This window comes from Athene cunicularia, assembly GCF_003259725.1.
Source record: "Athene cunicularia isolate RWA chromosome 5 unlocalized genomic scaffold, athCun1 chr5_part1, whole genome shotgun sequence".
In the NCBI taxonomy this organism is placed as follows: domain Eukaryota; kingdom Metazoa; phylum Chordata; class Aves; order Strigiformes; family Strigidae; genus Athene; species Athene cunicularia.
In genome coordinates, this window is record NW_020799101.1 from 43,102,780 (window position 1) to 43,126,336 (window position 23,557).

The window sequence follows — 23,557 nt, forward strand, 5'->3', positions numbered from 1 at the left end:
ACTGCATTAATCACAAGCTTTTTTTGTTTAGAATTTTTTTTTATTTATGTGCAAATAGTCTGCTTTGCTACATCTTTAGCTATTTCATCTGATGTACAAAATTATCTCTGTAGATTTAGTATAATGTCTATGATTGGTTGCAGAAATGTCTAATGACTTGGAATTCTATGCTGGTGTCTTTTAAAAAAGCTAGAAAACCAGTAGTGAGTGATTATGAAATAAACTATTATCTATATAAAGTAGAACAGTAGCTTTAGCCAGAGATTCCCAGATGGTGTGTTTTGGACATGGTTCTGCAAAGATCCGCTAAAGAGCGCAGAAGTGGCTATTTCAAGCCCTGACAGGAAAAGCAGTAGAAACGAAGGTTACTTTCTATTGTGCAGAGATCAGTATAATGAAAAGTGGTTAAATATGGCAAATAAGTTATTTGTTTCATTATTCTGAGCTACTTGCTTCTTAAGAACGTCAGAATTCTGAGGAGAAAAAATGGAGAGAAATGTAGAAGTAGGAAATTTATTTCAGACATTAGGAATAGTCTGGGTTTGCACATAACTGGAATATTTAGGGGTTTTTCAGACATATCATGTATGTAATGGGGGGAAAGGTTTATTTTGATTTCCCTGAATTTCTTCACATGGAGATAGGGGCAATGTGACTAAAACAGATGCATGAAAAGAGGAAATACTGTTTGAAAATATGTTGAGTAAGCAGGACACTACAATACACTGCCACCTCCTAGTACACATATATTAAATGGCATTTAAGATGAGCAGGACTCCTAAATGTAACTGAACTTATCCTTCATTAACGTCTTCGGTTTTCTTCTTTTCAAGTTCCATTCCAATGCTGAGACAGAGAATGGGGAGAAGAATTTGTCAAATGCATTACCTGATAGTTTATTATAGCTATTCTGTTTTGTTTTATTTTTTTTTAAGTCTAAAATGTACATTACACTTCCAGATGCGTTGTAATTTTAACTCTGCTTGGTTGAAGTAATGCACACAGATTAGTGCTACTAGTTAGCTCTATAATAATAGTCTCCTAGAGGGAGGGCTTGTAGTGAGTTAAGGAAAAAAGTTAAAGTGTTCAGTTATTCTTACAGGTTTTTACACTGGCACAGCGTATTAAAGGTTGAGACCCATGAAACCCCAACTCTAAAATAAACCAAATTAATTACCTTGCGGGAGCGTGATCTTAGTATGATTATTTAAGAAACAAAAAGAAGTCAAAACAAGTACACGCATCCCCCGCCAACATAAAAATTTCATAAAATCTCTAACATGAATATCTAACCAAACAACCGTTGTGCCTTTATCCAGCTGAGTTATTTTGATTCATACCTTGACTTGCAGAGGAGTTGAGATTCAGAGTTTTACTGAGGTGCTGGAGAATTAAAAAAAAAAAATAAAAATCTGATATTAAAGGATGTTAATTTTAAGTTCAAACTTGGTGCAGAAGGTGAAATATAGAAACTTTATAGTAGTTGCCTTTATGTGATGATTCCAAAGAGATTTAATGTTCCTAAAGCAAGCCTTGGAAGATGATAATATTAGTCTTTGAGCCATGTCTGTGCTGTACGGTATAGCACGGACACACTTGAGTTAGCCATTCCACTGCAAGTAGCGTGTCTTAATAAGCCACCGCATAGATTAGCCAGACGTTTCAGAGTTCTTAGGCTGAGTTCATCACCGCACTAATGCGGCTCTATTGCTCGCTGCCAGGACCCCCATGAGGATGTTGATGCTCAGCACCGCAAGGTGCACTGTGCACACGTTCCTGACTTAGCACTGAGTAAAATACTGAACTCCGTGCCGTGTAGAAACACCTTCAGGCTTGCCGTGCTGAAGATGGGTCTCCATCAATGGCTGCTATGCAGGTCACTTTCCCAGCTTTTTCTGGGTTTGATGTGCATTTAAAGTGGTGACACATAGGTTCATATTGACAAATAGATACAGGATTAATCAGCTTTACCAAAAATATTTAGTCAGTATTTCTTACTGTGTTATAAGCATGCGACTTTTCCCCCACCCCACCCCTTTTAACAAGCAAAATTATCAATGTTTGAAAAATGTTTGTGAAGTCACATGCATAATCTTTTACATATGTCTAATGGCCAGTGACTTAATTTCAATTGCAGAGTACGGCACAAAGGATAATAAAATTATCCACAATGCAGTGTCTATAGATAGACATCCATTCCAGTGCTAAGTATCTTCTCTAGCAATATTGTTAGAAGTGTAATAATTGTCTGCCTTTAGACCAGTATCACGTGGTCACCAGTAACCTAATTCTATCATAACAGTTTAGAATGAAGAAGACAATCTTGCTGGTGTGTGTAATTAGCAGATTTTTTTATATATCGCCAAAGAAGTCAGGCTCAGATAAGAGAGACCTATGATATTTTTTATTCTTTTTAGCTGTTACTTTCTTCATTGCAGTATTAGTGTTATCCGTAAAATTCATCTGATTACCTCTGACATCCAGTCTGCACTCTATTTCAGCTTCACCACATTCATTAACAGCTTTACAGGTGTAACAGCCCCCGTCGAATGGAGTGGGTTTCCGGATCTCCAGGGTCAATACACCCTGTTTACTGAACATGCGGTATTTGGCATCCCCAGAGAGGTCCATTTTGTTTTTGTACCAGAATATCTTTGGCTGAAGAACACAAAAGAAGAATTTTAAAATATAAGATAGAAAATGGAAGACTTACGGCTGATCTTACAGCCTTAATTTAGCCATCAAAGGTTTATGAATTATGAAGGCTATATATTACACAACAGTGTTAATTTTTCAAGGAACCTCTCCTCATTCAGTACAAACTCATGAAACTGAAAATTCAAACATTCAGTATTGAATTCTCAAATAGCATGTAAAGAATAGGTCTGTAACCTATATTATCATAATTTTTTTAAATCCCCTATAAACTGGCTACAAATTCATTCTGTCAGGAGTTATTTAATTTTGCTTATTGAAATATTTTTGAATGCTTAAAGTATCTCACAGAAGGGGAATTAAACTGCACAGATGATTAAAGCAGAAGTGTCATACAGGTCTGCGGATGTTGAGTGGCCAACTTGGGATGCCAACGTTTAGGCTGGGAAACGATTTTACAAACCATTTAGCGTATCTTTAGCAACTTCAGCAATTTTGAATCAAAGTTCTTGTTGGCTTCAGCTGAGCAATAAAGTGGTTGGCTCTGTACCAATTCAAGCCAATTGTGTTTTGTTTCTGGTACCTAAAAATGTGCCTTCAGTTTTTATAAATGAAACTTTGAAAATTAATAATCTATTGTAAAGCAAACAGCTTTTGTTTATTTCAAGCTTGCTGGTACATATAGTGAAGAAATAGGCTTTAAAGAGTAGAAGAACAAGCTCTGCTTTCATCTGTTTTTCTTTCAACATTTGACATCTTCTGTTTCTTCACCCATAAAAAGGTAAGACTTTTGCATTCAAATCTGCTGAATCAGTTGTGTCTTTGATCTGTGATACACAATTCAGTGTATCCCAGTTGCCATGCTTAATTTTCTTTAAAGTTACCGATCGGATTTTTTTTCTGTCTCAAAACTTTTAGCTTCTTTTCTATAGCTTCTTCATCTTTCTTGGTATTTTTCTTTTATTTCATCACTGCTACCAGGTCAGGAATATTGGCTCTGCCTGAAGTGGTAACTTTTTCATGTCATACATGATCATATCTGAGGTATGCTTGATAATCTGTAGTTATTCAGAACTGGAAAGCTCTATCAACACAGCTACTCTCAGTGAAAAAGACTTGTTGCAGAGTTCTGCAGTAGGTACAGAAACTTTTTGTTAAGGTTAATTTGGGCAGTGCAAGTACAGAAAAGTATCTGGAAAGGCTGCTTTAAGAGTAAGAGGTGTACTGAAGGGTGAGGATTTTTTGTATCCTTCTGGCTAATGTGGAAGCTAGCGTGCTCACATTCAAACCCCTGTGACTACTATATTTAACAGCTGTAAAAAACCAAAGATTTTCTTAGAATCATCTTAAAACCATGGAAGCTGAATTAAGTGGCTACAGATGCACACAAAGGTCAGTTAACCAAGAGAAAATATCATTACTAGCACTGTCATTTCATAATGAATCTAATGATTATGCCAACAGTTGCTAGTATTTCTTCTATAATTTTCTTTTGCAGGTATTTGCATGGGTATGCTTCCTTTTTATATTTGAATTTTGTCTGGAGGTCATTCTTCATCCAGTAAACTGCAACAAAGTATTGCATTCATAATTTTTTTTTTTAATTAATTTGAGCAATTATCTTACATGTTTTGCTGTGTAGCTATCAGATCCTTGTGTAGGCATGAGGAAGGGAGAGGAACTGGAAATAAGCAGGCAGAAGAGGAAGGGAAAAGGGTACAGCATTTTTAGTGATTGTACTAATTTAAATTTATGACAAGATTATGTCATAATATGGTAAACTCCTTCACTGCAGAGAAAAACCTAATTCCCTTTTTTGAGAAACCTAAATTTAGCTCTTAGCTGATACAGTTTTTACAGCTTGTTCCTGACTAACAATGAAGTACATCTTTTTGTACTCTTTGAAGAGACTTCAACAAATATATTTAGACTGAGAAAATATTCCTGTGAAATTAAAAAAAAAAACAACAAACAAACAAAAAACCACCAACAACAACCCCAAAATATCACACACAACAGCAGGTCTTATTCTTGTTAATTTTGCAAAATGACAGACTCTCAAGAAGTTATGTGGATGTATTGACATAACAGGACAACTTGTGTTCCTATGTATTATCTAGATTAATGGAACAGTATATTACCTTAGCTGCTGTTTTCTTGAAAGACTGAATGGAACAAAATACACACTGTGAGAAGGTGCTGCTTGTTGTTGTCGTTGTTTACCTTCTTCAGTGAGTAGATTTTATGTACACATGGTACATTTTCAGTGGCGTGGTGTTACCATAAGCAATGACTGTCCTTTCCTGTATTGCCCCCCTGGTTCTGTGCACGACCACACAAGTGCTTGTACCATGCATTCTGGTTAAGAATCAGTTAGGAGTGAGGTGGGAAATAACTGGGTGACCTTTACTTTTTCTTAATATTTATGTTACACTCCAGCCACACTGAAATGATGTGAATTCTAAGGCAGCATCTTGGCTTATTGAGACATTATCAATGACAGTTGATGTAACCTGTACCTTGGGAATTCCTCTTACAGCACAGCTGAGTGTGGTGTTGTATCCTCCAATCACAGAACGGTTTACTAAAGGGTGAGTGAATTTAGGAGGCTCGGAGAAGTCATGTTCTTTATAACTGGGTGGCTTATAAGTGGTGCCTGCAATTCAAAGAAACGAAATATTAAGAACAGTGTTTTCAATTCTGTTGACTTGTGTACAACCTAGTTGTCATTTAATTTGCCTCTCTGATTTAGAGAAGCTTCAAAGCTATGGCATTTATCACAAATCTTTAAATTCACTTCACTCTAAAACACGTCTCATGTTTAATGCTTTAGTTAAAGGCCCTGGCAATCATGGGCTTTCAGCTTCCGTTAAAAATACGAAAGCCATATGTCTGCAGGGGAAGTCTTCACCACAGACATTTAAACTTTTAATCCTAGAATGCAAATATAACCCCCGAGTTTTATTATTTTCTTAAAATAATATAGTTTAGAAAGACTGTGTGATTAAATATTTTTTAACATATGTTCATGTTAGTACAGGAGATCTACCTAGGTAAGGGCTGTTGATGCTAAAGCAGTTTATAAGTGCTAGTTACTAAGTAATTAGAATATCTCCAGTGGCACATCTAGTAAAATTGCATTTTCCATTTACCAATGTATTACTTCTGGTACTTAGTGGCTTTTGTGATCTTTGTTTTGAAGAATATGTTACCTGTTTTTTGGATATAGGCAGGTTTTTTGGTGGTTGCAGCAGTTTCACTCAATCCACACAAATTTTCACTGAAGATTCGAAAAAAATACTCATTTCCCATAATCAGGTCTGACACTACACAGTTTGTGCGACGATAGTGATCAAAAACAGTATACCATTCCTGTAACAAGACTATACTGTTTAGAAAGATGCTGTGAGAGGTCACACATGGTGCTAGTTTTGGTATGGAGAGATCCTTCTTGCTACAAGGAAAAGACAGGTAGACAGGTATTTAAAACTAGCCTGAGAAATGAACGTTATGTTGCTTCCCATGAAGATCAGCTGATCTGTTTTCTTACTTTTATTTTCTGGCTGATGTGATAGATGTATGAATACTTGCATTTTGAGAAAAAGAAACTCTTTACATTTTACCCTTACTCATACCTGGGGAACCTGATACAGGATGTGTCCCCAGGACGTGGCTACTTGATGGGGACTTCCAAGAGAAAGACATATTCCAGTTTGACTGGCATACATACTTTTTCCTAGTATGCCCAGCATCTGAGTTCAAGTTTAACTCTTCCTCCCTCCCCTTCAGTTTTCCCCTGCATTTATGAAAAATATATTTCCAAATAAAAAATATAATTCTACTTTGAGTCACCACCAAAGATGGGACAGGCTAGGTCTTTCTCTTTACATTGTCTACCAGGCATTTTCTACAGTTCCAAACTTAGACTTTTGGTTCTTTTTAGATTCTATTCTTCAATGTTTAACTGCATCTGATATGCCATAGGACACCTTGGACACACAAGGTGTCATGAATTCAGCTGTTTAGCTCAAGTCTCTGTGTTCCTGGAGCAGGTAGTAGTTTAAACACCATACAAAGTCGCTGATTCAGTGCAATTTCTTACCATTGTCTTTTTGTCTGCTTTCTGGACTGTGTAGCCGATGATCTGTGAATTGCCATCATCCTGTGGAGGTGCCCACTCCAGGGCTGCATTAAATCCCCAAACGTCTACAAGCTTTATATTCTGAGGAGGACCAGGCTTGTCTGTAGAGGAGACATGAAAAAAATCCTTAGCTTTTAGTTCAAGATCTAAGAGCTTTGTAATTTCCTCCCATGCAGGGAAAATATAGAAATTAATAGCAATCTATAACTGTTCTGTAGTCATGCACTTCATATATGTGAAGTTGAAACTGTAAACAGGAATGTTGGGAAACTTTCAAATACCCTCTTAATACTCTCTGAGATGGATTGATTAACTCTCTTATTACAGTTTTATTGCTTGCTTTGTAGCCTTGGTGCAATTTCTCAGACATTAAGGTACACTGAGAGTAATATAAACAACAAAGGCAACTGGGTATATATTCCTCTCAGCTAAGGAAGGCTGGCCATTTGGTAATATACCTGACACTTTTTCCTGTTGTCTCAGTGCTTGTCAGTTTGCCCACTAGTGACATTTCTCTGTAATAGATAGGGAAGGAAGAAAAAAAAAAAAAAAAAAAAAAGTTGGTTGCGAAGAGGTAGAGAAGTCCATGTCCTTTCTAAGATACCTGGAAATATATCAAAGAATATATAATAAAATTATATTAATTTTAGTTTTCCTTCTTTTAAGGATCATTAGTATTTATACCAATATTGTTTAGTCAAGTGCTGTAACATTTAAATTCGATTTAAGTAATATTCCTGTCTGTTTTAACTTGAAGATGCTAGTTCCCCTTTTTGATATGTTAGATTGTTGCTCACAGTTACAGGGCCTGTTGGGGAGGTGATAATTAGGGTAGATGGTCTTGTGACTAAGTGAAGGACGGTTCAGGATCATTCTAGACAGCCAAATGGGAATGATCTTCCCTTTTTGTAGCTAAACTGGAAAAATGAAGAGAATACTATCTGATGGATGTAGGTTTGAGATGAGCAAAGCACAAATGAATGTAATTTATAGATTACTTATCAATTAATTCCTTAAAGGTTGTGCAAAGCAGTAATCAACCAGCCTTGACTGTTATTGGAGGAACTGTGACTTCCTATGTCAAAGTATAATGTACTCTTTTCACGGGCATACTTTGGAATCAACGACTGCTTTATAATTAGATTTTAATCCTTTTTGTCCTCCTTCAAATTGTTAAACACTGGAGACAACTAGAACACTATATGAAGTTTGATAAGGAATATGGAAAGCATCGCTCTCATTCCATTTATCATCCTCTTCCTTCCTCTCTTACACTAACATTTCAGAGAAAAAGCTGCCATCTTCTGTGCTTTTCAACAGCTACCAACTTCAAGTAAAGCCTTATTTCCTTTTCTTCCCTGTTTCTGAAGTAGGGAATGGTAATGCATCATCAAATGAACAACATTGCTTATGAAGATATGGAAATGTATTTCTTGTTTTTTTGAATCACAAAAGAAAAAAATCTATGTATATTTCTAGATGCATATCTTCATTATACAGAAATCAATTAATCTATTCTGAGTTAAGGAGAAGAATTTTGGTTACCACATATGAATACCTGCATGGGTATGAAAGCTGCAACAGTGTCAGTAAGCAAAGCTCTACAATCCCTGAATAAATGTATTATAATCTAGTAGCAGACAGATGTTGTGATGTTTAGAAATTTGTTAATTATTTGCAATTTTACCTACTATTATAACCCTTCACAGTATCTGTCTAGTTTTACAAGTATTTTTCCTGTGTTCTTACCTACAGGTACATCTACGCAAGAGTTGTTTTTTGTTTTAAAGGGATACTTAGACAATATTTGTCAAAAACTGGGGAGATCTTGGTGATGGTGGTTGGTTCAAATACTATAGGAAGGGATTGATAAATGGAAGAAAAATAGAGTCAGGTGCAAGAAAAAAACAATCCACTTTTAGTGAAGGCCTTACTGAACAGTAAGATTTTGAACCCAGTGCCTTATTGCTCCTAGTTACCTAAAAGCAATTATCTAGGAAGCCCCCTTCAAATTTCAAAGCAATAGGATGGCAGGTCATTCGTTAATTCAGTAATAGAATTACTGGAATAGATTAGACTTCAGGAATGTGTGTGTATATATATTTAAAACATTCTTATGTATCTGTATGTACATAGACATAGATACGATTTTGGTGAGGAACGATTTCAGAAAAACACTTTAAGACTTAACCTCCTATTAGATTAATGTGATAACAACTCGATGTATTAAATAATTCCTTTTTAGTTTTTAATAAATTATTACATCTACCCATGGTGGTATAGATGCAATAAAGAGAAAGAGTGTACTGAAAGCCTCAATACTTGTAAGGCTTTCTGAATGAAAATCTTACAAAAAGTAGAGATGGATAAATTTGATAAATGGATTTTTATAATCTTGATCTTTGTGGTTTGATAGGATAATGCAACCTGCAAGAATATATGTTCAATATTCCTTCATAGAATTGTAGAATATTCCTTTCTATAATACTAACCAGTACATCTCTAACTGGTGAACAGAGGATGGTAAAAGTTAATCCTAGTGATGCATCTGTAGCAAATGATTTTCTTTTGTAGGACACTGTGTTAGAGTGGGAGTTTATATTCTGGGAAAATATTCTGTAACCCTCAGCACAAGCACATCTGAGGATTTTTGCATATTACTGAATTTTACATAATGGAAGAAGAGATAAAGTGTGAATTATCTTTCAAAAAGCAATGATAATTTACATTTTCAAACAATAAATAATAAGAACAGTAAATAAATCCAGTTTTTTAAAAAAATTAAATATATGGAACTGAGGTTTGATTTGATGAATAAAAGGCATAATGGAAGGCAATATTTATAGATTCACTAGAGGGAGGGAAGTTGAAGGAACCATGTTTTTCAGAGGTTGGAGACATTTTCATTATCTAAGACCTTTCTCTGAGTCCATATTTTGTAGGTCTCAAGTAAACTGCAGCAATTGTTTTGGCAATAAGGCCAGGTGATGGCAGTGCTAGGAGTGTTTCCTCCTGTTTGGAACTGATAGGTAACTCATCATAGAGGCAGAGCATTTAGTTACTTATATTCTTGCCTTAAAAAAAAAAAAAAAAAAAAAAAAGAGGGCTGAAGCTACAAGCATTACTCCACCAAGTAGATGTTTGCTAGGGGAAGCTTACTGATGAACAGACACCTCAAAAGATCACTGGTTGATTTATTATAGCTCTGAAAGCTGGCTTGGCTTTTCAACACGATGTTCTAAAGAACCCAAAGCATTCATAGTAGTATAGAAAGAGTCCCTGAATCACCCATAATTTCATTCCTGAGAAAGAGAATATAAAATCCTGAGACCAAAAAGTGCTGTTGACGGAATTGAAAAGAAGTAGTTCCGATGAAAAAGTGACAGAATCAAGAATCACAGTAGACACCTTGTTTGCCAAAGTATCTCTGTATGTTACAAGCCTTTTCTCTTCTTGGCGAGGAATTAAATCAAATTAATTCATTCCTTTTCATTTGAGCAAGGTGCCCAAGAAGTAGAAGGTTTAATGCCTGTCCTCCAATTCTGACGTATATTAATCTGATAAGATTAGTTGTTTTTTTCAACCATTCATTTTCTATATGAAATAACTCTTTGTCAGTGGTACATGTATGCGTTTTTATGCCTTTCTACGCTAGCAAACAATGGGTGGAAGCTGTAAGAGCAATGTGCTACAATCTAGAGTCACTAACCAGCTTCAGAAAGGTGTTTTGTTATGTAGGTTGAACCACTCCCCTTTACCCTTGGGGTTACTTTATTTTAGCTGCCAATTACTTATTTTGCTGTTGCCGAACTGCAGCCATCCTCTTGAACATAAACAGCTGATGGTATTTAGACATATTTGCTCCAATTTGTTACGCCTTTCTTGCTTGCTGTTGCACCACTGCATACCTGTTCTTCCAACGTTATTTTATAAAACTTCAAGCAGAATACAGTCAGCATTATATCTTTAATTCCAAAGTATTGAGAGTTATGTTTAAATACTCTTTGTGCCAAGATACATATTCTAAAAATATCTTGATACACTGGAGGAAATTTGGGATGACAGTGTGAAAGTGTGAGGAATGAGAAATAAAAACAGTTACCAATAATGTTACGTAACGCTGGAATGAGGAGAAGTAGAAGATGTCTGGCTGAACATTAATAAAACCTGACTACGCAAGATCCCAGAATACATCTCACAGAATCCCAAGGGAAGTTACTGAAACTTTGGCAATGCAGTCCTTTAAAATTACACTAGAAAAGAGACTAGAAATTGTATGATAGAGAATAAGCCTCCACTAAGCCTCTGGCTAACTAGACACTCTTAACACTGAGTAAGGCATTAAATGTGAATTTTCCAAAGTGACAGGACTGTATCTTGTCATTTCTAATTCTTGGAGCAGTAGAGGTAAATTAGTGCGATGATTTTAACTTCACAGTCCTTATCTGCTGAAGAAACCAAATGAGAGTATATCCATTCCAGGATTTGTATTTCCTTCCTTGAGGACAATGTGGCAGGAACACCAGAACTCACAAATTCTTTTCTACCACTCTCAGAGTGGTAGAAAGAAGGGTGATAAAGATGATCAAAGGTATGGAATGACATCTTTATGAAGATAAACAAAGAGTCTAAAACTTGAGAAAGTTTAAGTGAGGAGAGTATGACTGAAGGCTATAAAATCATGAGTAGCATGGAAAAGGTGAATAAATGATTATCCATGGGTTTTTTTTTCTGATAAAAACTATATGGACATCAAATCAGGAGAGAAACTCAAAACAAAGCAAATATGTGGTTGTACATGCACTTAAACTGAAATTCCTTACAAAAGTATATTTGCGTTCCGAAACTAGACCTGGACTAAAAAACTGGATAGAATCATGCAATAAAAAAATCCCTCAAGAGCTATGGGATACACAGATAATCCCTCTCCCTCTGAAAGTCTTTAGTCCACAGATCATTTCAAATTAGGAAAATATACTAGGAAAATAGAGTGACATGCTAGCCCTGCTCTTTGTCCTAGTCATCTGCCATCAATCATTGCCGGAGAAGGGATTCTGCGGTAGTTGGATCTTTGGATTGCCTCAACATGGCCACTATTTTGTTTGGTCTGATATGCTTAAAATTTTGATGTTGTCAGGTTCTTACCTATGATTTGTATTGTTATGGTGACTTTATCAGTCATGTTTTCTATCTGAAGAGTGACTTCATATGCTCCTGAATGATGAAGCTCTGCCTTTCTGATGAAAAGGATTGTGTCCGTGTTGCTGTTCCGAATTCCCACATCTTTGGATTCTAGAATTTGACCATCTTTCATCCAAATGATTTTGGGTCTTGGTTTACCCTGAAGAGAAAAAAAATGTATTTATTTTTTTTTAGGCTCTAATAGATTTCCATTTTTCATTCTTCTGTTTCTCAGTCTAGAAACCCTAATTTAATGTGCAGAGTTGAGATGGTAAACTGTCTAAATATTTTACAATTTCTGTTTTCTTGCGGTCTAGTATTTGCTCACGTCTGTGTGGTTTACTGGCACCATGCCCTGAGGATACCATTTAATTATATTTAGAGAAGAGACTGAAATTATATTGAGAACAAATCCAGAAAAAATATGCCTGTGCTGGTCTGGTACTTTTCCCCAGACATCTGCGAAGCCTACAGTTGGTCTGTCTTGAGCTGATCATTACGTAACAAAAGTCTTTAATATCTGAGTTTATTAACTTTTTCTACCCTTCTCCTCCCTTTCTTAAAACATTTGATTCTTGATCCCCAGGCATTTTTAAGCTCTTTTGAAAAAATGTGATAGTCCTGAAGTTTTGGGATATGAAACTTGCTGGATAATTCTTTCTGCATTGCAAAACCTGTTTCGGTGACTGTCAACCTAAACAGTCAGTGTTGCTACACCCGTGGATGATGACGTTGTGGAATCAGTAAGATATCTGTGGCTTACATCACTGTCACTCAGCTATTTCCAGGAAAACTGGTAGATAATATTTAGTTCTTCAAAAGTGCTTGACTGTTACTTGCATAGTACAGCTCCAAAACCAAGAAAACAGAAAAAGGCCATATCATATTTATTTGCTGGTTTTATAGTCAGTCTAGAAGAAAATAACTCAGTGGTTTTTTTTAATTTTCTGCCAGATTAGCATGGTGAAACAACACAGTGCAGGGCTAGATGAATGCCAGGAGTAGCTCAAATGAGTGGGGAGGGAAAGTGGGACAGTCCAAGCCAGCAGTCAGGTCTGCTTAGGCTGCCCTGGAACTGAAGTCTAAGGCACTGAAATTAGGACACACACTGCCCTCCGCGTCTGGTAAACAGCAGAGAAAGCACCTATTAAAGGCTCCTCAGTTCATGGGGTATCTGGAATTTACTCTGTAAGACTTTATCTTTTTCTTTAGGCTACAAAGGGAGATTAGGAGAGTCAGACTCTTGGTTTAGATGCCTAAATGTAGGCAGAATAAAAATAAATCTGTGTTTTGCTACACCTTTGTTTCAGGTTTGTCTGGTATTTGCTCAAAAAGTCTGTGCAGTGTCATTTTATTTTTCTGTGGTATTAGAAAAAAACTTCTTTTAGAAGAGTCAGGTTACGATCTGTCCAAGATTACACTTAAAGTACATCTAAAATACCTAGAAATTGCTATTCTTTAATATCTACTAATTTCTCTGGCATTTAAGTTATCGGATTACTGTAATTGATTTTACATCAGAGCTGATAATAAACCTTGAATGAATAATGTTTTTGGATCTTTCATTTTCCCCATCTGGTAACTGATTTTCTTACGGCTTTCTGCCAACGAGTATAGTCACCTCAAGCCTGTAGCTCTGAAATATTGGATAAAAGATTATTTTGTCCAGTCCTAGTGTACTTTTACCCTGGTCTCATTTCATAGAACACCTATAAAAATCTATTAGAGGCTTCCCTTCTTTACTGGAAGGTATAGTAGAAATTCTTGAACAAGTCAAATAATGTGTTTTGGATGTTTGTGTCATCCTGTCATGTCCCGTCCGTTCCCCCCCAATATCCCTGTCTGATAATTGGTGAACTTGACAAGAATTGACTGTATTTTACATTGCACATATGTGCATATTTCAAAATATGAGGATTCTGCTTGAAAATTTTGTCTAGGGGAATGCTTTCAAAATAAAAACAATCTACTTAAAATGGTATAATTATATGGAAATTTTATTTAAATTTCTGATTTGTCAAGACAAATACTTTGGCTAGTTTTTCAGACTGATTACAAGATTTAGTAGTTTTTCATGGATTGTGTAATGAGGTGAATCAAGGATCTGGCCCTAAATATGGGCCACACAAAAATGGGCATGAGAAACCATAGGATTAACTTTATCGTAGGAAATACCTTGGCTACAAATCAAGCTTTGCTATTGCTGGTATTCTGCTGTGGTTGATCAGATATGTTCACTCACAGCACCTCTTCTTTTGAGGTGGTGTGAGTGCCAGCGAAAGATTGCAAGTGATCAAAGTGTTGGTTTTCATATACTCTTATATTTATAGACTGTGAAAATCATTAACAGATAGAAAGCATGTTCCTAATGCGTAGCCCAGAGGATTGGATTGCTGCAATGTGTAATAGGTAACCCGAGAGAGAACAGTGAGTGACAGAGTGGGTAAATAGCACACCAGAGAAACTTCAGGGAATTTACTGCCAGGGAAGAACAAATTTAAAGGCTTTTAGATATTTCTATTCACCCATATATGATGGGCAAGAAGACTGCTCAGTAATACTGTGAATTTTATGAATAATATCCCTTCAGTCATGTGTCGGTTAATTGTGAAACAAGAATGTGTTGATTCCCTTCCTTTCAGCAGAATGTCCCACCTGCTTAATGCACTCAAGAGAAAAAGGGTTGGACATAGGTTGTACTTGTTCTTTTCTGTACATTTTAATCTAAAGACTTGAATAGATTTACAAATAGCATTTAGCCCAGGACACCTTGACAAGGTAGAATTAATAGAATTTCAGTGTTAAATGACACGGTAGTGACCACAGACATCACTGGCAGGGTTGCACAGAAACTGTAAATAGTGTAAGACACCGACTTACACTTCAGTTAGATAATATTCTGCCTGCTTGTGTTCCCTAGCTCAGTGTTCAAGTAATTCCAGTATCTGTATTTTCTACTATATACTTTTTGTAATTTGTACATTGCAATCATGTCTACTTAAAGTCTTTTTCCTCAGTAGAAATCATCAGTGATTTAAACTTTTTCAAAGTGTAAAGTTCTTTATGCTTTGCTTTTTATTTTTTTTTTTTTTAAAGTTTCTCAGTTCTGCATATTCCAAACAGCTTTTGCAGTATTAAGAATTGTAGCTATAGCTGCAATTCAACACTACTATTACGAATTGAATTCACTCAAAACATACCTCTCGAATTAAAATACTCCGGTTTTACTCTCAGGCTAAAACTTGGGTTTGTGAAAACTGATGACGGGGTGAAATACCAAAACTTCAGTTAGAGTCCCAACTGAGAAAAACTCAGGGAAGACTTGGTCTTTATCCATTTTGTTTGGCAACAGCCGAACGATCTGCCGGGATGAGTGAAGCTCTGTGCTACGTGTGCTTTCTCTGGCCTGGGGAACTGAGGACATGTCACCTAGGGGAGTAGGGCAAGGAACTGGCAAATTTCTGGGAATATTGCAGTGTGGCTTCTCTGAGCAAAAGAGGTGGATTGTGCTAGGAAAATGGTGATATAGGGGAAATAAAACACAAATCTAGAAAATGATGAACTTTATCGGTTCCTCTGCTTGTGGGATAGCTTGTCAAGTTTGTGCAAATTTTCTTAAACTCGGGCACCAAAGCAGCAAAAATATATCTTTTTTTTTTTTTTTTTTTTTTTAAAGACTTACATAACTCAGAAATATCAGATGTAAAATCTGGAATTTTGCATGTGGCTAGACCTCAGTGGAGGGTCCATTTTAGCAATTTTGGAGATAAGAAAGATGAAAGAAAAAAATAAGCGTGTGATTATGTCAGAGTAGTGCAAGCATGCACTTCAAGGCAGTTACTCCGTGTATTGGTTTGCAACTGTTTACTGATTAGATACATCTTTCTGAAAAAGCAACTTTTCATGTAACCCAGTAACCACAGAGCAAAAGCCACATATATTTTATTTTACGTAGATTTTTGCTCTTACATAATTTTTTTTTCCTTGCTGCTACTCCCCAAATAAAAGAAGATAAGTAATGTGTGCATATGTGTCATATAAGTCTCCCTTGCTGGAAAATTGTTTTGAATATCTCCAGCATCTTTTACATGAGAATTTCAAAACTCTTCACAAATAACAGTAATTACATTTTCATAACTGTCAACTCTGGACAGCAGAGAAATTTTAGTTTCTTCAAACTATAAATGAGGACTAGATTAAATGATATATCTATTATTACTGAGACTATCTCTGTTAGAGCCAGACTCTGAAATGTACAATTTCTTTTCCTACATGTTGCTCAGAAAACTCTTTCCTTTCTTGCACTGTGTTGATGTTATAGCCTTGAGTCAGAGAAAATGATTGTGGTGTTTTACAAATAATCATTACAGTTGCTCATACAGCTGTAGAAAATGCAAAGACAGGCTAACTGGTTAGGTCAGCTTGTGTGTGTATTTTAGCAGCTTCGTGCATGCCATAGCATCATGTGTAGTTACATGCACGCACTCTAGATACTCCTTGGCATGCTCTGTTTTTTACACCCTAAGCTCACGTACAGTAATACCCAAGCTATTCTTTGTATACACACAGGTTCTATGTAGCTCCAATTGTGATATTCTGCTTATGTACCAACTCTAATTTTTGTGGTCAGTCTTTCAGAAATGAACATAGATGCTTTTGGCAAAGAAGTTGCCCAGTAACATCATGTACCTTGGCTCCAGAAGAGCAGTTAGTGGAATTCTTATGTTTTTGTGTACTTCTCTCCTAAGATACATCCTATGGTCAGTAAGCAAGAATGGGCTTGCAGTTACTTACAGCACTTATTTTTAATCCTTCCCCAAAAGGAGGGAAGAAACTTACTGTAAATAAATTGTGACTGAAAGAAGAGTGATTTTTCCCCCTTTCTTTAATGTTTGAGAGGGTTTTTTGAATCATCAGCCATACTTTATGTAATACTGCTTAAGCAGTGAAGCAATGGGAACTTGCATAAGGGAAACTACTTGTGGTAAGTAATGATAAACAACCATGACGAAACATAAACTGATACATACCTGAAAAGGGATCACAATATTGATTGTCTCACCCACTTTCTTCACCAGAGTCTGTCTGAGATGGCGTGGCAACCAGATTTTGGGACGCTCTGCAGTTAAGCATTAGTACATTAAATACAAAGCTTCTGATAATTTGAAATATTACTTCTAGCAGAAATAAGACAAAACATCGAAGAGGAGAGGCTTGGATACTTGCAAGCATAAGAAAATTGCGCAAAGAATTTATACTGTTTATACCAGTTTATACTGTTTATACAGTTAGAGAGTAGCTAATTCTCTATGAACTTTCAAATGTGTTTGGCTACTGAATACAAATTTAGTAGCAGATATCAGTTATATATTTACAACTGAGCAGGTTTCAATGACAGCAGAATTCATGAAACTGTCACATCTGATATGTCAGATTTGGGTGGCCCGCTGAATATGAACCTTCTATGAGGGCTTTGTTTCTTTGGAGAACTTTATCAGTGCAGTAGAAGGGATAGGACAAAGGGTGTACTGGAGTAAAAGAAGGATTATAGACTACGATTAATCTATTGCTATATCGATACTGCAGCTCCTTGTAGATAGCCATTTGGAGATATTTATGGATTTACTCAGAAAGTAGAGCAGTCAGTGGATTTCCTTTATGTTTTCTTTGAGGTGGAAGGAGTGGAGTCTCATTGTAGCAGCTCACTTCTCACTAACAAAAACAGGACCTTAGTGCATGTTTTTTCATCCAGTCCCTGCTTTCCTCTACCTCACTGGAAAGCTGCCTGTGTTTTCCATGTGCTCCTTATTCTTTTCCAAGTCATTTACAGAAAGAATTTCTTAGCGTACAGTTGGAGTATCTGTCTTCATGTCCATTTGGTTTTGAGACACATTGCAACTTCATTTCATTTACAGTGAGTCATTTTACTGTCAGTGAGACACTGACTGACACTTCGTGTGAGTCAAGGCTGAGGAATCCACTATTAGCATCTCTTGATATCTTTTGGACTCCAGTCAAATGAGCTATAATCTACTGCTGTCGGGTGATACACAGGGTGTTAATTAATAACCTAGGACAATCAAGTACAGATAACTGCTTTTATTTAAAGAGATCTCTTGCTGTAGCCAATGCGGTCATTTTTCAGTAATGTAATAGCTGTTCTAGCAGGGAGCTAAATGTAAAAAAAATGTCTCATGAATGTTGACAGTGCCCTTACAAGAGGTGAAATATCCATATTTTGAAAGTAAAAAGTAAAATTTTGTTTTAAGAGTTGTGCTTTAGAAATATAAGACCTGGACAGTGTAGTAATGTTCTCACAATCAGAAGATATTGGGCACCTCATTAAAGTGAAAGCTGTTTGGGTGTTACTGTCAGAAGGTGGCACAGGCTTGTCAGTCCCAGTGTTTTCCTGCATGTGTACATGATCAGAATTTTGACCAGAGGGAAGAGATGAATAAAATTTATTCAGTATAAATACTCACGCAGGATCTCTTGGACAGTAATGGGCTCTTTGATTATTGCAGCTCCACTCTCGCCAGCCAAGTTTATAGCCTTTATACGGAAATGAAGTTTGTCCCCTGTGACCAGGTCTTTAATCAGTGCAGATGTACGCTCTGTCAGGCCAGGAAGAGCTGGAATCCATTCTGTAGCTGCAAGTACAGGATTTGCATATTGTAATAAGATATTATTTTTCCAAACTGATGCCTTATCTACAATTGAAAGTAAATTTGTGTTAGAGTGAAATTAATTTAATGAGCAATACCACACTTAAAAGGGAACAAACTAATCTGGAAAGAGAACTCTGGATCTAGAAGATATTTACACATGGAGTTATGGAATGTATATACTTTGTAGCTATGGGTAAGGGAATTATCTCTGAGTAGTTCCCTTGGCATTCTGTTTCATAGAGCTTAGAGTTTACATTTATTTTCATTAGTTATAGGCAAGGTGGAGAGAATTTGGGAAGAATTTTTAGCAAGAAAATGAAGCCTTAATTGAATTTTTTCCTAGAATATCTCCTGTGGGTGTCCAAATAGATTGGTGAGAGCCACATGTGCTGAAAACAGTATTAGAGAACATAACTTGGAATTTATTATTAACTTCTCAATTGACACTGTAGAGAAGAATTCTTAGGTCTTCCTTAGTTATTCTAACGACACAGAAGTATGATTGACAAGCATGCTTTTATGATGATAACATAGGGATTCTGGTAATTCCATGATGATATCTCATTAGAGACTATGACTTAGTTCTGGATAAATGATACCCTGCAAAACCCTAGTTTAGGTTGTATGGCAATTGAGGTTAGTGTCAGAGAAAATGTCATGACTGAAGTGATTCTAAATTTGTTTTTTGATTTGTATGACATAACATTTATGTTGTACCATCACAGTAAATTGTGTGTTGTAGAAATGGTGCATTTATACTCTTTATTATCAGATCACAAGTATTAGATGAGAGATAAGGTAACAGTTACTTGAAAGTTTGATGTTACCGTCATGTTGCTATATTGGTTTTAAGGAATGCAAAATTTGTGAATGTTATGAAAGTATAGTAGTGACTACAGAACAGCACTGGTATTTTTGTAGTACTTTTCTGTATTAACATTATCTTCACAATCACCATAAACTTCACTGTTGATGTGACTTTCATGGTTTTAGAGTCATGTTGTGGTAAATCTGGGTGATGGTTGGCAAGGATGTTAGTCATAGATTAGAGTTCAAATTTAATGATACTGGATATGGTTAATTTATTGGGATATTGCAGTGAAGCTCTTGCAACTGTAGTATTTTAATATTGTTCAGTTGCTGCTGCCTAGTACTCGTGTCTACTTACATCCATCTTTGCAGTATTCTACAATATAACCATCTAATCCCCCGGCTCCAATCCGCTCAGGGGGTCTCCACTTCAAGGCAACGGTGCTGTCAGAAACATCTTCCACTGTAAAGTGTGTTGGTTCACTTGGAGGAGCTGTAAGGAAATACATACAAGTAAATTCTGGGAATATAACTGTGAGAATTCAAAGTCTGTAGAAGGAGTGATTAGTGTCCTAATTATATACCACTGTCTGGTTTAATAAAATAAATTTAGCTGAAGCACAGTTCTAAAATGTAACACCGAATACTTCAGTAGAAGTTTAGCATAAGATTCCTATAATAGGGAGGGGAACAAGAGGTTAAGATAGTAGTTTGTATTCACATATGGTCCCTTATGGGTAAAAGCCAATGAAAAAAACAAGAGCTGTAGAGGGGTGTCAAACTGTCAGCAGAAGTCTGCAGAAAAGTTTAGAAATAAAAACACATATAATTTGTATGTTGTACTTCCACCCTGATTTGTAATTAGACAAAATTCACATAGCCAGAGGACCAAATTCATCGGTGGCTAAATCTGACTTCACTGATTTTTCTCTAACAGTGGAGAAAATGACCAAAAGTTACGACTGGATATTTACGGAAACACTAGTTCTGCTTTGCGCGTTTATAATACAGACGTGCCTGAGAAAAATATTTTTGGGGCTGAAAAATATTAACTTGATTTATATATAGCTATTTTATATCTTTTCAGAACATGAGTGTCATGGCTATTTTTAAATCCATAGTTCAGAAAGACCACTAGCTAAATTCAGGCTTAAGCATGGGTGTTGTCTATTAATTAAAAAAACAACCAAAAAAAAGCCCTTACTGGAGAATCCAAATACACACAAATGCTGCTCTAAAGTCATTGATTCCAAAAAGCAAACAGGAGGATAACTTTTTCAAAATAACATTTAGAGTGCTGGACATACATTTTAGTATACATGACATAAAAGCAATCATGCTAAAGAAATGTATGTTTGTCATACTCTGTGTAGATGTATTAAACTGAAAATCATTTGAATATATATAACAGATTGTACATATTAGAAATATTTTATATATAACTTAAATACAGGTTTATAAATAATGCAACTGACTGAAACTGATCATGGTTCCCAAAGTTATTGTAAAAAAAAAAAAATAAAAATTTAAAAAATATCACCCGGTTTCCTTTTTGTAGCTGTGACAAAATTTTTCATATTTAAATGGCAAAAAGGACTGTGAACAGCACGCAGGAGGCAAAGGCAGTTGGTAGCATACATAGCCACACAGTACAAGATCAAGACCCCAAACCTCTTCTCTGAAGCAGTAAGTGTGAACTTTATCCTTAATCAAGCAAAACTCTGCCTATCCCATGAAAACTTTGGACCTTTTTTCTCAGTAGCTCCTCTTGATGGTTTTCGTTTGCCCTCTTTTGTGGTAGACCAGCCGTTGTGTGTTTGAAATCCAGAATTAAGAGACACTTCTTGCAGTTCATCCTTTCTTTCTGACCCCTTCACTGCATCATCTGTTTTTACATTATCTCCTTCAGCAGGCTGTCCGCCTTCGCTGATATTTGCAGATTTATCAACTCTGGTCATTTTAATCTCCAGCTATTTGTATTTTTGTGGGTCTTCTTTTTAAAGCTCTTAGCAGGCAGGCTGAGGACTCCTTCAGTCTGCTCCTTCCTCAGGGACTGCAGAAGACACTGCACTGCTGTGTTGGGAAGGATTATTTATAGGAAATCATTCCTCAAATATTTTCTTAATCAGCTCTCCTTTTAGCTGTGCAGAGGGTCAGGATTAAGGGAGTACTAGTTGGGATACTGTGATATTTGCACCCATAAGGGAATGGTGGAAGCTGAGAGGGACAGGGAAATCTCTGTCAATTAGTTCTCCTCCTTTCCAGATCCAGCTTGACACTCACACTTCTAATTATAACAACTAAAAATTCATCAGCAATTTCATGAAACTGGAACCTCTGTGCTTCACAGGAAGGGGAATGAGAGATAGAGAAGAGGAAGATTACAAAGGAAAAGGTTGATTAAATATAGAATATAGAGATGATCGATAGCCTCTTTCCTAACACATTCTTTGTAGCTGTAAGGGCAGCTGAAGAGGCGAAAATTGTCCTGCTTTGGTTTTTGTCCTTAGAAATACTGTAGAGTGTGCTAAAACTCACCAATTGGCATGAAGGGTTGTGAGGCAGGGCTTGGCCGGGACATGCCAATCGAATTCACAGCATAGATCCGCATCTCATAAATGACTCCTTCAATCATTCTCCTGGCTTCATAGGTTAAGTCTTTTAAAAGGTCAAAGTTCAGTCTCATCCATCGAAAGCTCTTCTTTTTCTTTCTCTCTAAAATATAGCCTGGAAAGGATAGCTCTTATGATGTGAAAGAATTGCAAATTATCATCTCACATACAAGAAAAAAGAAACTTTTTTTTTTTCTCCAATGGCATGAAAGAGGCAAATGTGATTCAGAATTATTGCATAGAGCTGAATTGTGTGAAGCGTTGACATTTTCCTGCAGTTTCCTTTTGTATTACTTTCCTTCTATCTGACATTCTTACCTCAACAATGATACTTTTGAGAGTAGAAGTTATTTAGACTTGTCTATGTCTGGTATTAGGCTTTAAGCACATTTTATGTGCTATGTGCTACTATTGAGGTATTTAGATGTATGCAAAGACATACTAACAGAACTGGTTTAAATGCAAATCCTTCCTGGTGACAATGCAGTCATGCACTCCTAAATGTCAGAGAAACAGCATTTCAATAGCTAGCCCTTTTAGTGAAGGAGAAATTGCCTTGAAATGTGTAAGAAGAAACATAGAATTAAAAAAAATAATTTGTCTCCTACATTCCGCTGCAATTCAGTAATCTTGACTAACAGCATAAATCCCAAAGCAAAATCAGTTGGAACAACAGTTTGACACTTCCCTTTGGTTTTGGGGGTGTGTGTGTGTGTGTGGGTGTTGTGTGTGTGTGTTTTGTTTTTTTTTTTTTTAATATGATTTGTCAGAGAACTGGTGTTAGATCTGTATCTGCTGCTAAGTGGAAGAACTGTGCAGTGCTTCTCAGGCAGTGCAGATCCCAGCTCTGCTTCAGCCCTATAATTGAGTGAGTCCCAGCTATGCACCAATTTTCTTGCTCTGATTCCCTTTATTAAGGAAAGTGAACCTGTATGGTTACAGAGAACCAAGAGAGCTGGATACACTGCAGAACAAATCTGTTGTAGCCTGTATGCCCAGAATCCAGGTCTTTAGTACATCTCCTCGTCCCCTCAACATTCCCGGCCTTTCTCACACTGGTTTTCTCTGCTGGTTTTCCAAATGACTAAATCAGGCTGGGTTATCAGATTAAAAGATAAATTTCACATTTCCCCAAACTAGGAATGGAATCTGTGATTCTTGATCCTTAACATGGAGGATGCTACTTCTCTGTGTTGTGGATGGTATGCTTGGATGTCATGCATGGAGACTTCTTGTAAACACATTTTGATTTGAAAGCTGTTCATCTTTTAAGTACAGAGCGAACAATCAGAAAATACACTGAATGGCGATTTACACATCCTGGGCATTTGTATGTTGTATGTCTGTTTCTACCCACAGTCTACAGAGGATATGTCTCTAGCAGTGGTCAGCTACAACAGCATAAGTCTATAGCAAACACATTGTAATTCTGAACTGAGCTGTGTAGGTCCCTGCCACTCACAAGGGCTGTGGCTATCAAACGTGCGGAT

At 36.4% G+C, this 23,557-nt stretch overlaps 1 protein-coding gene across 1 annotated transcript in view; it reads right to left on the reverse strand.

The window, feature by feature from the left end:
- Positions 1-770: 770 nt before the first annotated feature.
- MYBPC3 (myosin binding protein C, cardiac) overlaps positions 771-23,557 on the reverse strand; it is a 63,206-nt gene continuing 40,419 nt past the window's right edge. Inside the window, exons 25-35 of the mRNA XM_026849490.1 lie at positions 21,994-22,182; positions 19,814-19,948; positions 18,460-18,627; positions 17,008-17,096; positions 11,942-12,137; positions 6,758-6,897; positions 5,868-6,027; positions 5,175-5,311; positions 2,472-2,658; positions 1,341-1,383; positions 771-846 (exon numbers count right to left, since the gene is read on the reverse strand). Of these exons, the coding sequence (XP_026705291.1) occupies positions 1,373-1,383; positions 2,472-2,658; positions 5,175-5,311; positions 5,868-6,027; positions 6,758-6,897; positions 11,942-12,137; positions 17,008-17,096; positions 18,460-18,627; positions 19,814-19,948; positions 21,994-22,182 (1,412 nt within the window). The 3' untranslated portion in view covers positions 771-846; positions 1,341-1,372. The remainder of the gene's footprint in view (positions 847-1,340; positions 1,384-2,471; positions 2,659-5,174; positions 5,312-5,867; positions 6,028-6,757; positions 6,898-11,941; positions 12,138-17,007; positions 17,097-18,459; positions 18,628-19,813; positions 19,949-21,993; positions 22,183-23,557) is intronic.